Source organism: Phascolarctos cinereus, unplaced genomic scaffold (assembly GCF_003287225.1).
Source record: "Phascolarctos cinereus isolate Bilbo 61053 unplaced genomic scaffold, phaCin_HiC Scaffold_9;HRSCAF=440, whole genome shotgun sequence".
NCBI lineage: Eukaryota > Metazoa > Chordata > Mammalia > Diprotodontia > Phascolarctidae > Phascolarctos > Phascolarctos cinereus.
The window spans coordinates 101559092-101581956 of NW_027556402.1; the positions used below are offsets into that span (position 1 = coordinate 101559092).

The window sequence follows — 22865 nt, forward strand, 5'->3', positions numbered from 1 at the left end:
TCCTCCCTGCCCCTCCCCCTTTTCACACTTCCATACTTTACAGCTTGGCAGACACCAGCGCCTGTTCTTTAGCTTGCCAAAAGCCTTTCTTCTTTCTTGTTCTCCATCCAACCTCACCCTGGAGCCCACCTTCCATGTTTGCATAAACAAACACCCACATCAATGGGCGAAGATCAGGAAGAGATCCTCCCTAGTATCTTGCTTAATATGCTTGAGTGTGCATCCTTTCTTTTTCTAATACAAACATTAAGCTCTGGTCTTACAGTAGATGTTTGTTCTGGAAGCCGAGAACATCCACTCTTCTTAAAACCACATTTTAAAAATGAATTTTTATTTAATTATACACAATTGCTACAGTTACCACATGTTATATATAAAGTAAATCACCAAACACCAGTGGAATTCCTGTGGCCACTGCTTTTACACATATGTAATAAACATCTTAAGATGTTGATTTAATGGTAAGAAGTTCACCATAGAACACATTCAGTGGTATAGCTCACTTCATTCATCTTTACAGTTTTTATTATTTTTTTTTATAGCTCAGAATCAAAGTTGTTGACAAGGTCTGGGACAAAAAGATTAAAAAAACCAGTCCTTTTATTTCTGCTGATTTCTAGCACTACTTACTCAGATCCAGTAATTTTGTGACTCAATCAACAATTTGCAAACTAACCACATTTAATGCTTTGGCAAACAGTTCTAAGGGAGAAACCTAGTCTAGGATAAGGATTCATTTTTAATGTTACAGATCTTTCAAAAAGAATATCCAGATCACTGTTTCATTAAGACCATTTCTCACTCAAATTCCTCACAAAAGACACCCTGATTTTCTCAAACTGGCCACCAACCTAGTAAATACTTAAGACCATTTCTCACTCAAATTCCTCACAAAAAACACCCTGATTTCTTCAAACTGGTCACCAATCCTAGTAAATACTTCGGGCCTACTCCATTTCACATTAAGAGCCCTGCATTTTGATTTTATTATTGCTGTGGTATTTTAAAAATAAGTTAATAAAAAATACCAAGCAACAAGAAGGGGGGGGTAGAATCCTGAATAGAATCCTGAATGTTTTTTGATGTTTTTAAAGTGACAGGAGGTACGATACAAATGCTTTTAATAGCCGACCCAGTACAGTGGATAGAGTGCAGGGCCTGGAATGAGGAAGACTCATCTTCCTGACTTCAAATTCAGCCTTAGACATTTACTAGTTGTGTGACCCTGGGCAAGTCACTTAACCCTGTTTGCCTCCGTTTCCTCATCGGTAAAATGAGCTGGAGAAGGAAATGGCAAACCCCTCCTGTAACTTTGCCAAGAACACCCCAAATGAGGTAACCAAGAGTCCAACACCACTGAAAACAAACAACAAAACCACAACAGGACTTGTTACCTAGGTTAACCAAAAGGTTCAAGAAGCACCGTCTTCATGAACGGTCAAACAAAGGTATACGGGTACCATCGTTCCACAAATTTGTTTCCATCTTGGTTCTATTATGAGAAGGATGAACAAGCTACATTCTGAATGTTCATCTTCCCTTTGATATGTTGGCATGCTTTATTTATAGGCCTCCTTACCAAATTACTTCAAACCTACATCCTCTATCAAGCTCAAGTGATTTCAATTGACTGCAGGGACACTTAACAGAAAAGAAAACATAATGAAAAACATATGGACGTTTCCTTCTGAATCGGGGGAATGGTTTTTAGTTTATTATCCTGTCTCATTCATATAACCTACATTGAACTTACAACAGTAATGAGAGTAACAGTTTGCACTAGACATCAGAACCTTTTTAACCCTCAAATGTAGGCCTGACATAAAAGAGCAGTAATTACGAGAGCAAGAAAAAAAAAATATTACCAGTCCTCTTCTGTGTTGTTGTGTCCGTCTTGGTAAGAAAGTAGTTTTACAGCACTTGGTCACAAGATGCTGTGTTTCCAAGGTTTGGGAGGTGCTTTACAAAACTTAGCTGCCTGAAAAAGATTCAGAAAGCCAGCCTGGCTCTTTGGCTTTACACAGTAAGCACTTTGTGTGATTCTTAATCACATCTTTATCCAGAACACAATGTTACAGGTCACATTTTTTTTTTCTTTACACAATGCTTATACTGATAAATATATCATAGATTTGGAATACACACACTGACACAGGGTTGGTCTATGTTTAGCCAGCCATCCATAAGCAGAATGGAATAAAGATGGCGGGAAGAGTAGTATGAGGTGCCAAGCCTAGACAGACAATTGATGCCAATCCCAGGATGGCTGAAGCAAGGACACTTCTCTGGTCCCGGATTATTATCTTCACATTCTCACAAAACTGAAAAATAAAAATTAAAAAGATTTTAAAAGAGTTTCTTTGGAAAGGCATTAAGAATATAATGTTAAGCAATCCTGAAATGTTTTCCTACTTAGCCAATGAAACCACCAACTTGGGGAAGGATTTGAGATTTTAAAATTAAATTTTGAGCTCTGTAAGTCATATCAATTAGATTCAACAAAATTTATTACGGGCCTACTCATGTGCTTTTACGTACTCTGCCAAAGCTATAAAGACAAAAATGAAAACAGTCCCTGTGTGCTCAATGAGTCTTGCCGTGTTCAATGATATAAATGCCCCTTAAATTCTACTTTTAAGTTATTGTAAACTCAACACACTCAGGAATGTATATAGGGAAAACTACCAATATTTTGCATAATAAACACAGAACAGCTTCTAGCCAGTTTTCAGAATCCAGGTACTAGAACTGAGCTGGAAGGAATCTTACAGTAGTCTCAAAATGTATCCCACTTCATTTTACAGATGAATTATGACATAAAAATATGGAAGAATGCACCATAAAACAGTAACATCCAGGAAGAAATCAGATTCAGAATTAAGTAATACCTTATAAATGGCTAATTGGATGATTTTATTAACTCTTTGGAAAAAACTCAAGATGTACTACTTCTCCATAGAAGAAACATGAAAAAAGTACCAGGAAATAATCTCCAGTACCAAAGCTTTGGGAAAGTATTTCTGCTGAATTTTTGTGAATTCATAAACTTAATTTCTAAACTAACGAATTCATTTTGAGACTTTAATTACTTATAGAAAATCATTTATTTTGAGACTCCTTGAGCCAAAATAATTTAAAGGGAAATACTATGATACTTTAATTAAAAGTACAATATTTTAGTACGTCTACCAGTAGTATGTCAGTCTGCAAGTATAGTGGATAAAGGCTACCTTGAGAGTGAGGAAGACCTGATTTTCAAGTCCCTACTCTAACCCAGGGGAACTTAGCTTTTTTTGTCATGAGACTTTTTTTTGGCAGTCTGAAAAGCCTATGAACTCTCTTCCCCCTTTTTAAAATTTTTTTTAAAATGTATTTATTTATTTTTAGTTTTCAACTTTCACTTTTGAAAGATTTTGAGTTCTAAATTTTCCCTCTCCCTAAGAAGTCATGCAATCTGATATAGGCTATACATGTACAATCACATTAAACATATTTCCACATTAGTCATGTTGCAAAATAAGAATCAGCACAAAAGGGGAAAGCCAGGAGAAAGAAAAAAACAGAGAGAAAGCAAATAGTATGCTCAATCTGCATTCAGGCTCCATAGTTCTTTCTCTGGATGTGGATGGCATTTTCCATCATAAGTCTTTTGAAATTGCTATGAAACCCCCTCTAAAAAATCTTGTTAAATTCACTAAATACATAGGATTGCCAAGGGAACCGACATATTGAAGTACAAGTTATCAAACTAATTTTTTAAGTTCATAGAGACCCCAGTTCAAGAACCCCTGAGTCTCTCACAAGTTACCTGAAGTGACCCCAGGGCAAATAACTCATTTAACCTTTCCCTCTCTGGGCAACTTTCTAACACATAAGCTGCATAACTAACTGTTCCCTGTAACAATGAAATCTCGGGTCTGGACTCCCTTCACTCCTTCTTTCCCCAAGTCAGAAATTCAAGGAATAACATATAGATCAAAATCTTTCCATCAATGTGGATATATAGCATATTAAATTTTAAAGCAATTTTTAACAAAAAAAATCTAATTTGTTCTTTTTAAAAGGACAGTTTTGTAACCAAAGTGGAAGCATGTGGTAGGCTGAGAACTTGGGGCTATTTTTCTGAAGAGAAGCCCAGTCCTCCTTTGGATCATGACCTACTTCTCTAAGTGCTGCACACAGGGAAAAACCATTCTTTGAATTATAAAATTTGGGATGAAGATTTCAAAAACTAAAACAAAAGAAAATAAAACCAGCTAGCCCAGTAGGCAGACTCTTTTTGTTAGACCATTCAAACTGAAGACAAAAACCTCTTAGCTACCGAAGAGGCATTAAGCAGCTAAAGCAATTAAAACACTTCTCTTCCCAATCTGTAAAACTTGGCAGAGTGTAGTGATGAAAAGCTATGCCATTGGTTAGACGTGGAGGGAGAGGGGAAAAGAGAGACAGGCACAGAGGAGAGAGGGGGGAGAACAAAAAAGAGATTTGTCCATTTGTTCTGTAGCATACTGCCAGACCTGTTTGGAGTATGGAGACAAATAAGGTTTTGAATTTTCCCTACATATATGCAACATGACCTTGGTGGAAAATCATTTAACCTCTGAGGATTACTCAACCTCTCTTCATTTGTAAAATAGGGAATTTGTAATACTAGTAAATCACCTCATAGGGTTGTTCTGAAGGATCTAAAAGAAAAGTGCTTTGCATATTTGACGTGCCTAAATGTCAGCTATTCTTCATGTTTCTAAAATGAATTTTCTATCAAAAAATTTCTCTTCTAAGGGGAAGATAAAGTTCATAACTCTCAGACACTGAGACATCTCTAGTAGCACGAAATAACCTTACCACCTAATATAATCCAAAGTCTGTGAAGGCTGTTCTAACTAGAGTACTCATGTGTGTTCCAATAAAGAGTAACTCCTAATTACCAGACAGAAATACTGTTCTCTCTTTGAGTAATGATTTATATGCTTGGTTCCTAAATAAATCTGATGTGTTTCCTTTTGTACACTTTTGGAGCCAGGATTGCTAAGTGTGGTAAAATTTACTTTTAACTAAGCCTAGACTTTGGTAAGGTTGTGACTTCATTTCATTGCACACAATTGCAGTACTGTACCTTCATTTTATTTGGAAAATATGCCAGATCCTTTCCATATTCAGTCTGAGAAAGCTAATAAAAGCCAAAGAAAAAAAGTTTTGTATTGCTTTGGAGATTAGTGGTTGACTATTTTTTTAGGGAGTCAATACAATATGCCATAAAACAACTATTAAAATCATTGCTTTATTAGTATATGGGCCCAATTTCTAAGGAACTAGAGTAAAAACACTATTCTATTATTTTAAGAAAGTTTTTCTTAAAAAAAAGTGAATAATTAAAAAAAAAATCAAAATCCAGAATGTCTTATCCCGAGTTCAGAGTTGTTCTTCTTCAACTCAACTGACATTTTTAATCATGTGCAAAAGACAGGATGATAATACTAACTTAGCATTTCTGAGCATGCAAAATATAATCCATTATTTTTTTTAAGAAGTGATTGTTCATTTTTAGCAATTCACATTATGGTGTTAAGTAGCCCTGTCCTCCACATAGCAACCTTTGCTTTCAATCTAAAAATTTTATTACAGGCTTAGAATTTTAATCAGTTTCAAAAAAAAAAAGTATTTTAAAATCATTCAGTCCTCAATTTTGAGCTTCATGGCCAAACTGATAATAATTTAAAACTTCTGCAAATTCCTATTTATATGGTCTTCATTTTCAAGGTGGCACCTTAAGCATCAAAGAGCCTGCCTGAAACTGTCAAATCATTCTTGGGGAGTGTTGAGACAAAGTAAGAGTTTCAAGTTAAGGGGCCTTAAGGAATCCACAACAGGAATAGACAGCTAGCTTGGCTGATGCCCCAGAAACACAAATGAAACCACCCACCCCCAACCATGTGGCTAGAAAGGGTTTGCTTGACCCTGTTTTAAAAAAAAAATTCAGGAGGGGAGGGGTTTGACAAGCAGTTTAGGCTATGCCAAGAGCATCAGTGGAGCTTGCTGAAGAAGGAAACTCGATTCCTCCCTCGATAGAGCAAATTTTAAGGGGTACAGGAGATTTTTAAAAAAACTATAACTTATAAACTAGGACTTCCTCCTTTTTCCAGCCTTACTTTCTGGAAAAGGTGCAATCACAGGGTGACAAGATTCTCGTGGCCCGAAGTTTCATTGCTTGTATGTCACTAAAAACTGTGTTCAAGGTGGACACCCTGGTGACTTAGAGGTGAGGCTAATTAACAAAGGTAGCTAAGCTGGAGGTGGAACCTTCAGTTAGCATCAGGTAGATGTTTTTAGAGTTACTCTTGGAGAGGCATATCTTTAAACTCGTTTCTCCCCTTTCTAAGAGCAATGAAAATGTTAGGAAGGAGGACAAACTGAAGTTTGGAAACTTTTGCTATTAGGATTGGGGGTTTTTTGTGAGTGCTTTTTTTTTTAAAGGGGTTTTGTTGAAGAGAAGCCAGATTTCCCCGAAGGGAGTCAGATTTCTCTACGTGTCCCCTCTTTTCACAGTTGGTGAAACTGCCTTTACCTTGTCTGCCTGGGGGCTGACTGGGGCACCGTATCTACAATACGTCACAAAGTGCTCGCAGTTGTTCCACAGGAGGCTATACGAGGTTATGCCCAGCAGCTTCTCTGCCCGGCGGGCCACCTCCTCGTTGCCCAGCGCCTTCTTCTGCAGCGACTCATCCAGGTGGTTGACCAGAATGTTGGCGCCGTAGGCAAAGTCCTCCACCGTGTCCACTCGAATGCTGGCGACCCTGCAGATGACTCCCAAGATCAACCTCTTATTGGACACCACCCGCTGGGTCAGCAGCTTGTCGTCGGTCAGCACTAGCAGGATGTCGGGCATCAGGTGAGCGACCTGGTTGTCCCCCAGGTAGATGCCGTAGTGGGTCAGATGGGTCCGGGGCACCTCCAGCACGTCGCCGCGGAGGAAGGAGCCGATGTCATAGAAGTTCCCCTTGCCCTGCTGCTGCTGCGACTGGGGCGGCGACGGCTGCGGCTGCGGCTGCGGCTGCGGCGGCGGCGGCTGCTCTTCCCCGGGGGCCGCGCTCCAGCTGAACAGTTTGAGGTTGGAGAGGAGAAGCAGCTTTTCCAGGATCAGGGACACCACCTCCAGCATTGGGTTCTTCATCCTGTATCCGGGAGAGAGACAGAAAGAGACAGGGAGGAAGAGCGCGCGCTCAGGAGGCGCTCCTGGAGCTGGGGGCTCGCCAGCCGTGCCGTGGGGGGTCCTGCGCCGGGTCACCTGCGGGCCGGCGGCTTCCCCCCAGTCCTCCTCCCGGCTGGGGAGGGCAGCGCAGCTGACAGGAACGCCGGGCAGGAGGCAGGCACACAGGAAGGCAGCCAGGGAGGCGGGAGGGTGAGAGCAGGAGAGCGAGGAGGAGGAGCGCACCTGGAAGGTGAGGCCGTCCCCGCAGCGGGCCCCGCGCTGATTGGCGCTGCCTTCGGCCTTCGCCTTTTATCACAGTCTGAGGGGCAGGGCTCGAAAGCCGTCACAATGCGAAAAGCGCGTCCTGATTGGGAGAAAGGAGGCCGCGTGGTGCCCGCTGGAGCGAGAGAGGAGGGACCGAACTCACTTTTAAGGGAGGGATGCCGAGTTCTCTTTTGGGGTGGTACGGCTCTACTCCCTCCGAATCTGGTTTTCCGGGCCCTTGTCCGGCGACCTTGTGGGGCCTTTCTGGTCCCACTACCCAATATGTATGCAGAGGCTCCTGCACGAAACATGAAAAAAAAAGTCTATGGGAACCAAAGCAAAGAAATGTGGTTGGAATGCATTCAGAGGCGGAACACAGGGTTAGGAATCCCAAGTCTCTGCTCACTTACTTGGGTGACTTTAGGCAAGTCACTACGCCTCTTAGTTCTGTGCCAGTGGAGACAAAAGACTTGGCCAAAGACAGCTTGGTCTTTCTTCCTGAGACCCTCTTCAGTTTCTGTGCTTTGGTACTATCTTGTGCTGGTGAAAGTCACCTGGCGAATAGATTTCTGATGCTAGGGAAAGCCTATTAGATAGTATCACTTTCAGGGCACTGAAGAAGTTTGAGAACAAGTACACCCCCCCCCCCCACAACAACAACACGTCAGCAACTTAAGAATTAAACAATGGCAGTGAATAGAGTTCAAATGCGGCCTCAGACACTTGACAATTACTAGCTGTGTGACCCTGGGCAAGTCACTTAACCCCAAATGCCTAGCCAAAAAAAAAAAAATTTAAAAAATGGGCAAGCAAATGGAAGCCCCTAAATAAAATATATTCTAAAGTCTGTAAAGCAGAAATAGGGTTCAGGTTGCTTGTACATGGATGTCTGCACACTTCTCCTAATTTTAAAGTTCCCATTAAATACCACATCAGTTTGTAAATTCTGGAGGTAAAGGGGAACCTAAAGAGGTCATTTAAACCATTAGCCTTTACAGTGGGGAAATTGAGGTTTAGTGAAAAGAAGTGATGATGCCCAAAGGATACACAGGTAACAGGTTACATAATAGGAGAGTTAAACTACCAGGTTCAGAGCTCTGCCCACTGCACCAGCTTGCCTCTTGTTGCTATTTCTTTCCCTGTAATATTAGATAAGTACAACAATATAGGTGTATTCACTCCTTTTCTGACCAGTAACCACGTTAAGGAGGCATTGATCGTGTGTCGTGCATTAAAATCAGAAAAGTTGCGCGCGCGCGCGCACACACACACACACACACACACACACACACACACACACACACACACACACACACACACACACCCCTCTATTGTACTGACAGTTTTAGTAGTGAAGTTTCCCAAGATTTTCAAATTTACACTTCCATTCCCTTAACCTAGTACTGCCTCCCAAGAACCGTTACATTGTGTTGTTCCAGGCTTGAACTCTAAGGTGCCGGGTAAACGACCACAATTGTTTTTCTACGCTTTGGGAGTTTTCCTTTAAAAATGCTACAGTTTAAAGGTGCAAAGGGAAGGCAGTAAAGGTTTATGAGACTTGAGGACTTCACAGAGGAGGAAAGGGCACCAGGGCGGAAACAAGCACTCAGACACTGGATTTCTTTTCAGAGTACATCTGCATTCTAAATAGGTCGATATGCTGGCCAACGGAAAACAGGTAGCTGGAGGTGGGTAAGGAAGGGAAGGATGCAGAGGGAATATGGATTTTTTTTTTTACCCCAATCAAGTAGTCGCGGAGTTCCTGGAGCCGACTGCCACCTCCAAATCCTCAGAACAGAGTTACATGCTAATCCATTATGTAAATGTATCAATCCCGGGGACAAAGCTCACAATAGAAAGCTTCAGACAGATCAACAAAGGCGCCCAGTCTGAGGCTAATAAGTTTCAGCCACGGAGCAAATTCCCGGCTCCCCGGGGGGAGGGAGGTTTGCTGGGGGGGGATGATGGATGGCGGGACATTCATCTTACCTGGAAGATGAAGAGGTCCATGGAGATCAGGAGCGGAGGGGGCCGGGTTCCCCATTATCCTAAGAGGCCGGAGGATTTTTTTGTTTGTTTCTCTTTTTTGTTTTCCTCTCCCAGTCCCCTGTCTTCCTGGAGCGCGCCCTGTCCCTGTCACCCCTTCTTGCCAGTCACTTTTGTTCATCTTACAGACGCGTCATAGTCACATTAAAGCTTCATCCAGCAAAAAAGGAAAATTCCATTTCCCAGTAGAAGTGAAGGGAGGAGAGGGGGAAAAGAGGCGGGGTAGGATGGGGTGGACATATTTCTTTCCCACAGTCTTACCCCAATTCTGAAGCATGCAGGGACGCAGAACATTAATATGAACATCCTCTCAATTTACTTGGGTTGCCGGCAAATCAGGAAGTGTAGTAGTCACTTGCCCATAATATACATTTCTGTGTGTCCAGGGCAGGGACCGAAAGAGGGAATCTCAAAAGGTCTCTGGATTGTAGTAAAACTCGATAGGTCGATAGACGGACAACTGGAATTGATTCTGGTGTCTGAAGGCTGATAAGAATGCATTGGACATATTCCATCAACCTTGGGAATCAATACACTTTGAAAAGCTAGTAGAAAGTGCAGAAGGATGTTTCTTGGTATGTTTTAGAACTATGTGTCCTACTTTCCTCTCCCGTTTCTCCCAGTCCATACATACATGCCTAAGCCAGGATGACTATTACAAGATGATATATATTCCATAAACATTAATAATCTGCCAAGGGCTTAGTACTTTTTTGAGTCTGAGTTTTCATATTTGCTCCTCCTGTCCTAGTAGAGGAAACAGGAGTGGGATGCTATTGTAGTTATTGAATTGTTATTTCTAGACTAACCTCAGAGTAATGATCAATTTTTCTCTTTTTATTAGGGTTGGAATCCAGTTTCCAGATTTTTAAGAAAAAAAGCTATAGAAATGGCCTTTTCTTTAATTGGAATGAAGTTTAAGAAAGTTGGAGGGTAGAGGGAGAGGCTTCCTTGAATGTCTAGCACACTTAAACTGTTTGGAGCTGCCAGTCCCAAGTATGTTATGTTTTGCTTTTCCTAAAGGCCTTGATTTCGGTCAGAAAAATCCCGGTTCTAAGAAAACAACGTCCCTTTTGAGTAAAATTCCCAAACTTTAATCTTGCATTCAGAAAACTAAGTTGCGCCATTCATCTTCCGCACTGGTTTCTCCAGCTGCACTCCCACAAAAGATTAGGAATCAGACAAACTAAAGGTGTAGCAGAGGAATATTTCTTTCCCATCCCCATCCCCCTTGTTTTCTGTTGCCTGCAGCAAAAGTGTAGGGTAGTTTGGGTGCTGGCAAAATTAGGTCTGGTTTGCAACATGTTTCACATTAAATTGTAGGATAGACAAACTCTTGCTAATTATTTAAACTGAATCTCAGTCTCTCTCCTTCAACTGCAAGTTTAATTTGAGGGGGCAGGGCAGCTCCCCTTAATTACTTTTCCAAGTGCTATTTCAGTTTACTGAGAAGTATTTTAGATACTTTGTAGTGATGTGGAATGATTTTTCACTTACACATTCACAGAAAAATTGCAGAAAAATATGCCTGTCTACCTGGTTTCTTAAAGAAACACAATGACTAGTTCATATACAGAGGAAAAGATAATGGAAACCTAAATGAAATTAGAAAGCAGCAGGTGCTTGCACTGTGTCAGGAAGGGAGCATTTAAAAAATAAAATTCTAGCAACATATGTGTGTGTGTGTGTGTGTGTGTGTGTGTGTGTGTGATTCTTATTTAGAAGAGAAGAACCCCTAGATTCCCAACTACAGGTAGGTGGGAGAAGAAAAACCTAAAATTTCTATAACCTAGCAGGCCAAGCAGCTATGGTTCAAGAACGAAGGTCTGGCTCAGATCTAATTAATGAATGGGCTTGGCTGCAAAATGCCAGCAGCGGCCCTCCCTTCCCCAAAGTCCTAAGGCCTTCTTCCCTCACTCACTACCACAGGGTTTAGGCTAAATCCCTGACATTTTCATCTTATTTCACCAACCAGGTTTCATCACTGGGAAGGCGGGAGCCTATGCCAAGCATTCAGTGGAGGGTGGATTGGACTGCCTGGGCTGAGCCATTTATAATCTTTTTAGAACTATATGTTCTCTAGCCTTTTGGATAAAATTCACAGTCCCCAAATCACTCATGTGTTTCTGGAAGATTATGGGATTTGGGAGGTGGGCAGAGAGGGTAGAGTTAAAATATTTCCTCCACTGCAATTCGGGGAAGAATGCTCCATCAGGATCCTGGTACTTGCCTGTCTGAACTCCTATTTGCTCTGCCTGCTGATTTTCCCACATCTCAGCGACCACTTTGCTGTGGATGATATTATAAAGACAATACCTCACTTCAGCACATTCCTTTCAAGCTCCAAGCAAGCTACCTATCTCTGACCCCTTCTCGAGATGCTGGGGCAGGTCTTTAATGGCAAAAGTGCCCAGGGGTTAATGATTCCCTTCAGAGCTAATCAGGATAAAGGAATATGCACGTTGGAGAGGTGGGCCTGGGAGGCCAAGGATTTGAGGCAGTATTTCATAGGAGCATAGGAGGCAATGGGAATTTGAAAATTGAGTCCTGTCACTTCCTATTTTTGTGAACTTGGTAGGCTTTGTTTTCCACATCCCTAAAAAAAGGAGGTTGGACTAGTTGGCCTGGATGGTCAGCCCTGAATCTATTGTCCTGATTTGGAACCGGAAGGATCGTTAGCCATCAGGTGTAGTTCAACTTGCTTCTTTTACAAATGAGGAAATGGAAGTTCAGACTTGGAAAATAACTAGCCTATGTTCACACAGGTGGTTAGCAGTAGCAGAAGGGAGATGCAAGGCTAGGTTGAATCCAAACTGGGCTGTCTTTTACTTGGAGCCCATGGATCAAGGTCCTAAAACCCTTTATATCAACAACGCCTCTTGGCTTGGCTTTTTAAACAGCATATTCTTATACTTCTGCAGAACCTCACTGCAGTACTTTGTAACCCCTTAAGAAATGCCACCAGTATTCAGTTACAATCTTGAACCATATAGCACTCTCTGTAGAGATAGTTTAAAATTTTTTTTTCTATACTTAATTTATTGTTATCAGGCAACAGTCAACACACCTATTTGGAATTAAGTGAAAAACACTTTTTCAGTTAAACTATGACAAGTCAAAAGAGAAAATGTGGCTGCATGTGAGGGAAACAACTATACTTGCTTTTATTATAGTTCCTTTCTACAAGGAACTCTGTATAATCCACACGAGAACCCCATCCTCCCAAGGTACTCTGCACATAGAAAACTCTTAATAAATGTTTGATGAATGAATTACTACCTCTTTGTAAGTTAGCTTTACCATTCATATCATCTAATATATCCACTATTATGCGCAAAAGGAATTGTGAACTGAGAGGATCCTCTTAATCAAATGAGCCAATTAAAATACCATCTTCTAAATTATAACAAATGACTTGGATAATATACTCAGGAATTTTGCAAGATGTCATAGAAGTAGTTTATAAATGTATTTACTGAATGCACATGTCAACTCCTATATTCTTGGAGTAAGCTTGGCTTCCCCCAGATCTTTTGGGTTTTTCCTAGTACAATTTTGTCCTCAGCATCCTTAAGGAGCTCCCTTGATACTATAGTTCTTTTATGAGCCTCCCAGAAGATCTCAGACTTGAAGACACAGAGAAGACCAATCAATCCATCCTGGAATCCCTCAGGAGATCTGCAGGGACTGACCATTCAATACACCTCGTATTGGTCTAAGGGATCCAGGACTGAATGAGCTACCTAGTACCCCCAAATAGTGAACTGATCTTATTAGAGATACAAAATGAACCCTGTCTCCAAAAGATCCTTGGAACTGGGGTTTTCCAGGGCCAGCTAAAATCCTCTAGGCCCTGTTGGCACATTTAGTAATAGTAGCTGACATTTAGATAACTAAATCTTAAAGTGCTTTACAAAGCTTATGTGGCTTGGTCCTCACAGCAACCTGGTGAGGGAGGTGTGATTATTACCATTATTTTACAAATGAAGAAACTGAAGCTCAGAGAGATTAATAGACTTGCCCAGGGGTTACATAGTTACAGAGTATACAAGGAGGGTGTTTTGAGTAAGGTCTTCCTGACTCCAGGTACAGTACCTTGTCTCTAACAGGCACAACCAGCCCTGAGCTAAAGGGTTTAGCCAGAATCAAACCAGGTGCAGGACTGAGCTAAGACTAATGGTTTCATTTTTTTTTCATTCACTTTTGTGTCAAGCAGAGTTCTGACAGTGGACACTTGAGTCACACCAACTCAAGTCACTTAGCATCTTAGTGTAACCATTTTATCATCTAAAGGGTGGTTATGTTTTGTGATCTTGGGTTAGTCATTTAATCACTTAGTGCCCCAGGTAACATTATAATGTGCAGAACATGTGCCAACATAGACGGAATTTTCTCCTTGGGAGTTCTTCATACCAATGGATTGGTTAAAGAAAAAAGGTGGTTATAATATAAATTTATTTTTGCTCCTGACTCCTAAAGTATTTCCCCTTTACTAGAGTCCAGTCTTGTATATTTTAATGAACTTTGGCGTTTCATCTTGGATGCCTCATTGCCAAGTGACACAGGGCAAGGAGGACAAAATTCCTGCTTTTCTCCTTAATTTTTCTTTCCCTCCCATTACAGTTACCACTGAGATATCGAGGATCTTAAGAGATCATCCAGTGAAAGGCTTTTGGGCAGGTGTTTGGTTTCTTTTAAGCTTTTTATAGCTATACTATTAGCACTCAAATAATAACATACAGACTTTTCTGAGGCTTAAGAAATGTTTGCAAAAGTGTTTAGATCTGCAGATTAAAGATAGTACTGAAATCCAAAGTACTGCTAGGTAAATTGGATCCTACTTAATTTTATTTACTTTGAGCTGTACTCTTTCTTAACTGAAAACTGGACATCGAGGGTCCACAGTCTTTTTATGAGATCATAATTTTAATTTTCCTGAAAGCTTGAGATCACTTCTTGGAACATTTACCCTTTTCAATTCTATATCCTGCCTTCCTGGCCTCCTTAAAGTCTCAACTAAAATCCCATTTTTTAAAAACAGGAAACCTTTCCCAACCTCTCTTAATTCCCGCGCCTTCTCTCAGTTATTTATTTATCTTGTATATAGCTTCCTTTGTATACATTTGTTTGCTTGTTGTCTTCCCCATTAGACTGTAAGCTCCTTGAGGTGGGACTATCTTTTGCCTCTTTGCATCCCTACCACTTAACACAGTGCCTGGCACATAGTAGGCACTTAATAAATGTTTACCAATTTGGTTGATTGATTCCAAGTGACAGACTAGTAAGGCAAGTAAGAATGTTGAAAGTAAAGTCATTAATTTGTAGATTTAGGGACCATCATGTCTGCCCCCTCCTTTGTTTTACAGAGGAGGAAACTAAGGTTGAAAAAAAGCTAGGTGATTTCCCCAGGGTCACACAGCAAGTAAGTAAGTGTATGTAGTATTTTAACCCAGATCTTCCTGATTCCAGGCCCTGTATGCTATCTGTGGAGCACTTGAAACATGCCCTGGCACTTAATAAAAGCTTATTACCCTTCCTTCCCCCTATCTAATATACTACACTTCCCCTGAACAAGACAAAAATAAGCCTTCAGTCCCATAGCTATTGGAAATGTCTGCAAACTCTGGAAAGGGCATGGAAGAGAGATTGAAAGGACTTGATAGCATCCACCAGTTTCATTGTTTACTAGGTTGCTTCCAGGCTACTGATAGATCTTATCTTTGGTTAGGGACTCCTATCTCCAAGCCAAGTTAGTGCAAGTTCGTCAGGAAGTCCAATATAGCTGCAGTAAGACTGGTCTGGAGAACCTCTGCTCCATTTGAAGAACTCACCCAATCTCCCTGGTGAGATTAGTGGAGGCCCTCATGAGGTCATCGTGTCCTCGAAGCAATGGGCTTCTTCACGTCTCCAGTGAAATGAGTGGCGTCCCTATCTGACAAAGATCCTTGCAATCTTATCAGTCCGATTGAAGGGACTCATCCAATTGGTCAGGGTTTCTACTGATCACTGCTACATAACAACCAAAACTAATAAAAGATCAAATGAGGTTGATTATTAAAGTTGTGAAAAAAGTCTTTACTTCTACAAAAAGGTTCTTTATGGAATGCAATGACAATGATGTGATTTTTAAAGTTTCAGTTTAGTAAAAATATAGGGGGGCCACATTTATTAGATAAACTGAGACATATTTTAGGTATGTTGGGCTCAGGAGGACACTCAATAAAGCCTGCTGCCTAACTAAAATGTCATCCACCTTTAAAATGAGCAATACTCATTCTGGTTTGGTAGGAATCCAGAATCACTCCACTAACATTTTAGAATGACAGCTGAATCCAGGGCTATGTCATCACCCTGTAGTACAAGACATCTTTAATCCTCTGAAGTTTTCTATTTTTGTCCTAATTAGGTATCACACTTGAAAAAACATCATAACACAGAAAACAGCTTATTTTTTATGTAATTTAAGCTAATTTTTAATTTATTTATTTATTGTTTTGTTTGGGTTTTTTTGGTAGGCAGTTGGGTTAAGTGACTTGCCCAGGGTCACATAGCTAGTAAGTGTCAAATTTCTGAGGCTGGATTTGGACTCAGGTCCTCTGACTCCAGGGCCGGTGCTCTCTAATTTTTATTTAAAGTAGTGTTTTTGCATTATTACAAAGTAAAATAATTTCTATTACCTTAATGTGTTCATATTTCACCCTTTTTAATTACAAAAGATTGGCCCAAGCAATTCTGTGTTCAACTAGATTAGATATAATGGTGTAGTGTGTTCATATTTTACTTAGGATCAACTAGAAGGGATATTAGAAATCCTATGGGGAAACTGAGGGCCAGGGAGATTATGTGACTTCCTCAAAGTCACTAAGGTAATAAAAGCCAGGATTCAAACCCTTTTCTAAAGTAAACTTGTTTTAATACCCATAGAAGTCAATACATTACTGTGTCAGTCTTTTTCCATCTTTCTTCTTTCTCAACAACACATTTATAAATCTGTTTATTTGACAGAGTACACATATAAATTTGTGAGTAGTGTTGGAGACCAGTTGGGCAATTATAAACTTAGTGGAAACTCCCCAAACTCAAAGAACACCACTGTGGGACTGAATTCCCATACCCTTAGAAGAGACACCACTTCCCATATGGAAGACAGCTTGAAACCTAACTATCTAGGTGGCAGATTTCCCCACTTTCCATCACAGCTGATTCATAACTGAGTGTCACCAGGGAATTCTTTGTCCTTTATTAGGATAGGACAGCCAAGTAGTTGAAAAGCAGTGTGCTGTGGAACATTGGCTTATATTATAAAATCACAATAAAAACTAGCAGAATCGAGAATACCATTTTACTCAGAAGCTTTGACGTACAATAGGTTTCACAATGGACATCTGACCCAATGTCTCATTTATTATATATGGTGTAGTAGAAAGAGCCTGACCTGGGAGTTTGAATAACTGGGTTCAGGACCTGGCCCTTCCATTAACTGACTCTGTGAGCTTGGGCAAATTATTATACCTCTGTACCTTAGTTTCCTCATCTCTAAAGTGAGAGGGGCTCTGCTATGTGATCCTTAAGGTCTCCATCAGATCTGAAGTCCATTATTTTATTTGTATAAGGGACAAATGATAAAGGATAGATAGCCTCGTACCCTGCCTATGCCATTGGCAATAAGGTTACAGGTAAAGGAGCCATACTGATGTGGTAGCACCAGAGGGGGCATCAAACTCAAAGAATTCATCTGTGTACTTAAAGATGCAAAAAACAATTATTTTTAAATAAAGTAAAATACTTCACAAGCTTAATATAGCACTATTTTGCCATAGTATAGAATTTGGCATAATCTAGGAAGGGGCATCCCTTCAGATCCATTCATGAGATTTAGAGCTAGATGTCAAGACCATTTGGTACAAACCCCTCATTTTAACAATGAGGAAACTGAGGCCCAGAGAGGTTATGTGATTTGCTTAAGGTCATATGGATAATTCATAGAAGAATCAAGACTGAACCCATGTCTAATGCTTAGCACAGTACCTGGCACATAGTAAGTGCTTAATAAATGTTTATTAATGATCTAATCTCTAACTTCAAATTTAAATACAGTTTTCTTTCCAATATACCATAATGCTTTCTTCAAAGTAGCTAAATTATTGGTTTAAAAAAAGTCTTTGGGGGTACAGAATAGGGCAATCCTGTGGACCAAGGCAGTTTAATGGCAAGCCTTTATTGTATATTAACATACTAACTGAGTGCACTTTTTAATTTCATGCCTTCTGACTTCCAAGATAGGATGTTGAATATTAGGATATTATCTTTTTTTTTTTTCAAATACAACTGCCTGAAAAGAAAAAAAAACCCACTGTTTTCAAATAGCACTCCTTCTACATAATAAGTAATTGAGAGCTACTTTTGATCCCAAATTTATACTCTGTACCCCCAATGCATGAGGACTGCTATGAATTACAATCAGCAAGAAAATCTGAAGAGGAAATAACAAAGAATAACATATATTGCTCACAGATGAGCGCTAAAGCCAGCTCAGTGTAGATTTTGGCATTGAGTGTGTGCGTGTGTGTGTGTGTGTATGTGTGTGTGTGTGTGTGTGTGTGTATAAACAAAGTATGTTTTCACCATCATTTAATAAGTACATTTTATAGGAAATAAAGAAGAGTTGCATTAAATGCTAAGAAGACATACATAAATGATAGACTAAGCCAGTCTTAGTGGTTATTGCATAGAAGGTGAACACTTTGGTGTCTTTTTCCCAAGACCATTTACCCTCTTCCTCCCACTGATAACTTTTTGGTGGTGATGTAGCTGTTGACTCACCATGCTACTGTTTGTTTATTTATGATATTTACTCCTTTGGTCCTTTGTTCTAGTTTCAGTTTTGTGTTTTTATTAGGAAACATTAAATTTCCCAAAGTGGAAGCACTTGTTTTGGTCATTCTACTAGGGATTTTAAATCAGGAACATTTTTAATCTGGAAGTCCAATAGCATTTGTCCAAGAGCTTTGCCCTGTTGAATAAATAGAAATCATTAAGCTTATTGCCTACTTCATAGTAACTGCTTTTATTCAACGATATATAGATAGATGTTTTGGAAAAGTAACCTCTATTTCAGCTGGCTTGAGTGAGTGAGATTTTATCAAATACTGTGACTCTATCAAAATGCAATTAGGCACCCAATAACACAGAGCAAATGAAATAACAGAACCAGAGGTGGGAGAATTGCCTAAATAGTCTAAGAATAGTGTAATTAGGTACATTTTGTGCAAGGAAAAAGAAATGAAAGGTCTCAGTATGCCAATAAGTAGACAACCCATGAATGAGAGAAATCATAAGCAGGAGGTAGAGTTGGAAATAAAACAGATTGGGGGGGAAATAGTGGAAAGTATCCAGAGAGAAAATGTGGCCTATTGCTACTGGCATCCCAAGAAAAACTCCCTTTGTGACATCCCCAACAAGTAGTCATCTAGTATCTGCTTGAAGACCTCCACTGATGGGGAACTCACTCCTCAGGTGGGCCCATTCTACTTTTTGGAGTGTTAAGAAGCTTTCTCGTAGGGTCACTGAAATCAAATTCTTATTCTTCTGATAACTACCAAAGCTTCTTATCTCATCAAAAACGTCAAATTGCTTATTAACTTAGACAAAAAAAGAATAATTAAACAGTGTCTGCTATGGTGGAAATTCCACATTCCTCTTCTTCACCCAATCCACTGCATTCTAAAATTATCTTAGCTCTAAGGGCCCTGCCCTAAATGCCTAGAGGTTTAATGCCTACAATGGACTGATTAGAGACACATCTACAGTTGTGTTATACTGAAGGCAAATTTGTGTACTTCTAATCTTAAAGTTAAGGATAGTTCTATGTATGCCTAATTTATTAAGACTTAGTGCCAAATCTAGCAAGAAGAAATAGAATAACAATATAATAGAATAACAATCCAAAGGGCTTTACAAATATTATCTCACTTGATCTTCACAACAACCCTGGAAGGTAGGTGCTGCTATTATCCCTATTTTACAGATGAGGAAACTGAGGCAGATAAAAGTTAAATGACTTGCCCAGGGTCACACAGCTAGTATCTGAGGTTAGATTTGAAATCAGGTTCAATAGAGGAAATAAAGGGAAAATGTGAAAGTTGTGCGCTGTTACAAGTTCAAGATTTGATGCAAATCCCAAGGGGGTTTATTCTCTTGCTCAGGCTACTTTTTTTTTTTTACCCTCTGGTTGTTACTCCTAGATGAATATAGTATCTAAGATAGTCTCATAAGAATCTCATAGTTTGTTCTTTCTCCTGGTTTCTCCCATTGGTCCTAATTCTTCTTCACAACACGATTAATGTTGCAAATAGGTTTAATGTGAATATATATGTAGAGCCTGTATCAATTTACATACTATCTTGGGGTGGAGGGAGGGGAGAGATGGGGATAAAATTAGGGACTCAAAATCTTATGGAAGTAGATGTTGAGAACTAAAAATAAATTTATTTAAAAAAAAAAAAAGGAATCTCATTGTTTGGAAGGACCTTGGAGTTTCTCAAGTCCAGTATGTGCCTAAACAGGAAAGCCACTCTACAACAACCCCAAAAAGTGTTCATTTATCTTCTGCTTAAGAATACAAGCTCCTGGGTCAGCTAGGTGGTGCAGTGGATACAGCATGGGCCCTGGAGTCAGGAGGACCTGAGTTCAAATCTGACCTCAGACACTTAACAGTTACTAGCTGTGTGACCTTGGGCAAGTCACTTAACCCCATTGCCTAGCCCCCCCCAAACAAAAAAGAATATAAGCTTCTTGAAGGCAGTGACTATCATATTAAGCATATGTTACGTGCTTCCTAAAGGTTTTTTTTAGTGAATTGCTAAAGTGAACCACCATTGATAGAGAACTCACTACACTGCAGCCCAGGATTCATAGCATTTATATAGTTCTAAGATTTGCAAAGTGCTTTACTTCTATTACTTGGTTTTGACCACAAACCTGAGGGATATGTGCTCCTTACCCCCATTTTACAGATGAGGAATTTGAAGCTGAACGTGGTTACATTATGTGCCCACATAACACAGCTAGTAAGGACCACAGGTGAGTTTCTCACTCAGATTTTCCTGACTCTCCAACCCATGCTCTGTCCCCTATGCCACTTAACTGCCTGAGTTTATAAAAGAGTTTTAAGGGACTGAGCAGGGTTATAAAGAGCTGAAGAGGGGTTCTCGGCCTACTCATGTAATTTGTATTCAAGATGTATCAGAAACATCCATGCCTACTGCATAAATCAAGTTACACCTTTCCTTAGTTGAGAACAATGACAAGGCAGGGGCCTGAGCTATGGACCATGTTATGTCTCCCTTCTCTTAGGGCAGCTTCCCTTCCTTCTTTTCCTTTTATTACTCTCTTCCCTTTTTCCTCTTCTTTCCCTCCCCCAATTCCCAGCACCTTCAAATGCCTGTTTACTGACTGGCTGGCTAACATGCTGGCACCAATTAATTCTCTCTTGCCTTTTACTAGCCCAGGACTAGCAAAGAAGCCAGTTTAGCTGAAGTGTTTCTATTTTGAAAACAGTCTTCCATTAGAGAACCATAATATAGTCTACTTCTTCTGTGCCCAGGAAGGTGTTACCCAACTTTAGATACTAGCTTGACTTACATGACCCTTAAGTAATCCTTACACAGACTACTTTTTTTCCTTTACTTCAGCACAAGATGGCTCAGTTTGGGTACTCAGGAAAGTCTGGGTCCCGACAGCCATGTAAATACTGACTGCCTCACAGGTGGCATTTCTGTTTGCCTTTTTATAGACGTAAAATAGAATTCAGGTACTGGGGCATTTTGAGCAGCATCTTAGAAGCTGTCTTCCAAATGCATTGGTTTGTCTAATAAAGCAGCTAATCAATCTTATCTGCCATACTGAAAAATGGTCTTTTTTCCCTCCACAAAATTTTTGAGGGTAGTGATCTTCAGGACAGAGGAAGGGGTATGCCAGCTAGGCCCCAGAGGGCTGAAGGACGCCTAAAGAAGCCGTCTACTCCATAACACTTCTAAAGTGAAGAACCACAAGGGCAAGAGTGAATAAGCCAAGCCAGTCTAATTTTGCAAGATCAGATACCATGGACTAATCAATAAACTCTTTCCTATTACCATATGCCTAGAAAAAGACACTATAGAAAGAAGTGCAGGCTGGAAGGCCGGACAGTATCACTAAACCTCTGATATTTTCCAGGTAAAACTTTACCTGTTTGTTTAAAAATAAAACATCTAATGATTTATTTACACCTATAAAGAAATGTACTATTATGAATTATCCCTGAGACCTACCAAGGATTACAACTTAAGAGGGAAACTTCCAAATGCTACAAAGAATGTGATGGGCTTGGTTTCACCCTTCGATTTTTAGTCCCCGTTGTGGCTATGGCGGGTTGTCCTCCACTCTGGCCTGTCAGGACTCTGCCCTCAGCCTGGTCTCAGCTTGAACTTTGGGAGATGTTAATTATTCTTATCCATACCTTTGTTTCTCTCAATAAAGATTTCACTGAGCCTACACCATTCAGAGTTATTCACTCTCCAATCAATTGTTTTCCCCCTACTTAGTTCTCTGTAATTGCTTTACAATTTTTCTCTTTACATGACAACTTCTAAATCCTATTAATTAATTATTATTGATTAATATAATGATTACTGATTAAAGCACATATAAATTTTACTTCCAGATGTAGCTGCAATGGAAATTAATTTAATTCTCTTCCTTGCTCAGTTGGTCATCCTGGATTGTAATGAACATTAAGCACAAAAGTAAGCCAAAGCGTCCCTGGTAACATTTCTTTCAGGGTGGAGCTGTAAGCTGATTGGTCACAACATCCTCTCAGATATGCTTATGACATAAATATTCTGTTTTGCATGACTAAACATATATAACCTATATCAAATTGTTTGCCTTCTCAGTGGGGGTGTGGGGAGGGAGGAAGGGAGAGAATTTGGAACTCAAAGTTTTAAAAACGAATGTTAAAAATTGTTTTTACATGTAACTGGGGAAAAACAAAATACTGAAATAAAATTTTAAGAAGACATAAATATCATTCAAAATCTAGATACATACGTGTGGGTCATTCCTCAAGGATGCAAGGCCTCCACCACCAAGGGAGTTTTTCAAAACAAAGTTTAATGCATATATTCCTGGTAACTCATATCTGCAAATATAACACAGTTGATTATCATTCATTTTGTCTGTGTAAATGCTGCTAACGCATCCCTGGGCCAGCCTGCTGCTGGCCAGAACACAAAAGATTCAGGTGGAAATGAACCAGGAATGCAGTGGGCGGAACAACAGTTAATCAATGAGCATTTATTAAAGATCAACTATGTACCCTGAATAA

General features: G+C 39.9%; 2 protein-coding genes across 4 annotated transcripts in view; both read right to left on the reverse strand.

The window, feature by feature from the left end:
* Positions 1-507: 507 nt before the first annotated feature.
* Positions 508-16729, reverse strand: LRAT (lecithin retinol acyltransferase). 2 transcript variants are annotated; one of them, XM_078148559.1, is made up of 4 exons: positions 7864-16729; positions 7617-7751; positions 6566-7172; positions 508-2321 (listed from the first exon to the last, which is right to left on the reverse strand). In XM_078148559.1, the coding sequence occupies exons 3-4, from the start codon at positions 7169-7171 to the stop codon at positions 2169-2171; spliced, it is 759 nt and encodes a 252-aa protein (XP_078004685.1). In that variant the 5' UTR covers position 7172; positions 7617-7751; positions 7864-16729; the 3' UTR covers positions 508-2168. The 2 variants fall into 2 exon arrangements, with proteins under 2 accessions (XP_078004685.1, XP_020849651.2); XM_020993992.2 differs by having other exon boundaries at positions 7433-16729.
* Positions 16730-16827: 98 nt separating this feature from the next.
* Positions 16828-22865, reverse strand: part of LOC110213619 (uncharacterized) — a 141761-nt gene continuing 135723 nt past the window's right edge. For both annotated transcript variants that reach the window (XM_020993983.2, XM_020993982.2), the window contains exons 19-20: positions 22589-22679; positions 16828-18512 (exon numbers count right to left, since the gene is read on the reverse strand). In XM_020993983.2, coding sequence (XP_020849642.1) covers positions 18438-18512; positions 22589-22679 — 166 coding nt within the window. In that variant the 3' untranslated portion in view covers positions 16828-18437. The remainder of the gene's footprint in view (positions 18513-22588; positions 22680-22865) is intronic.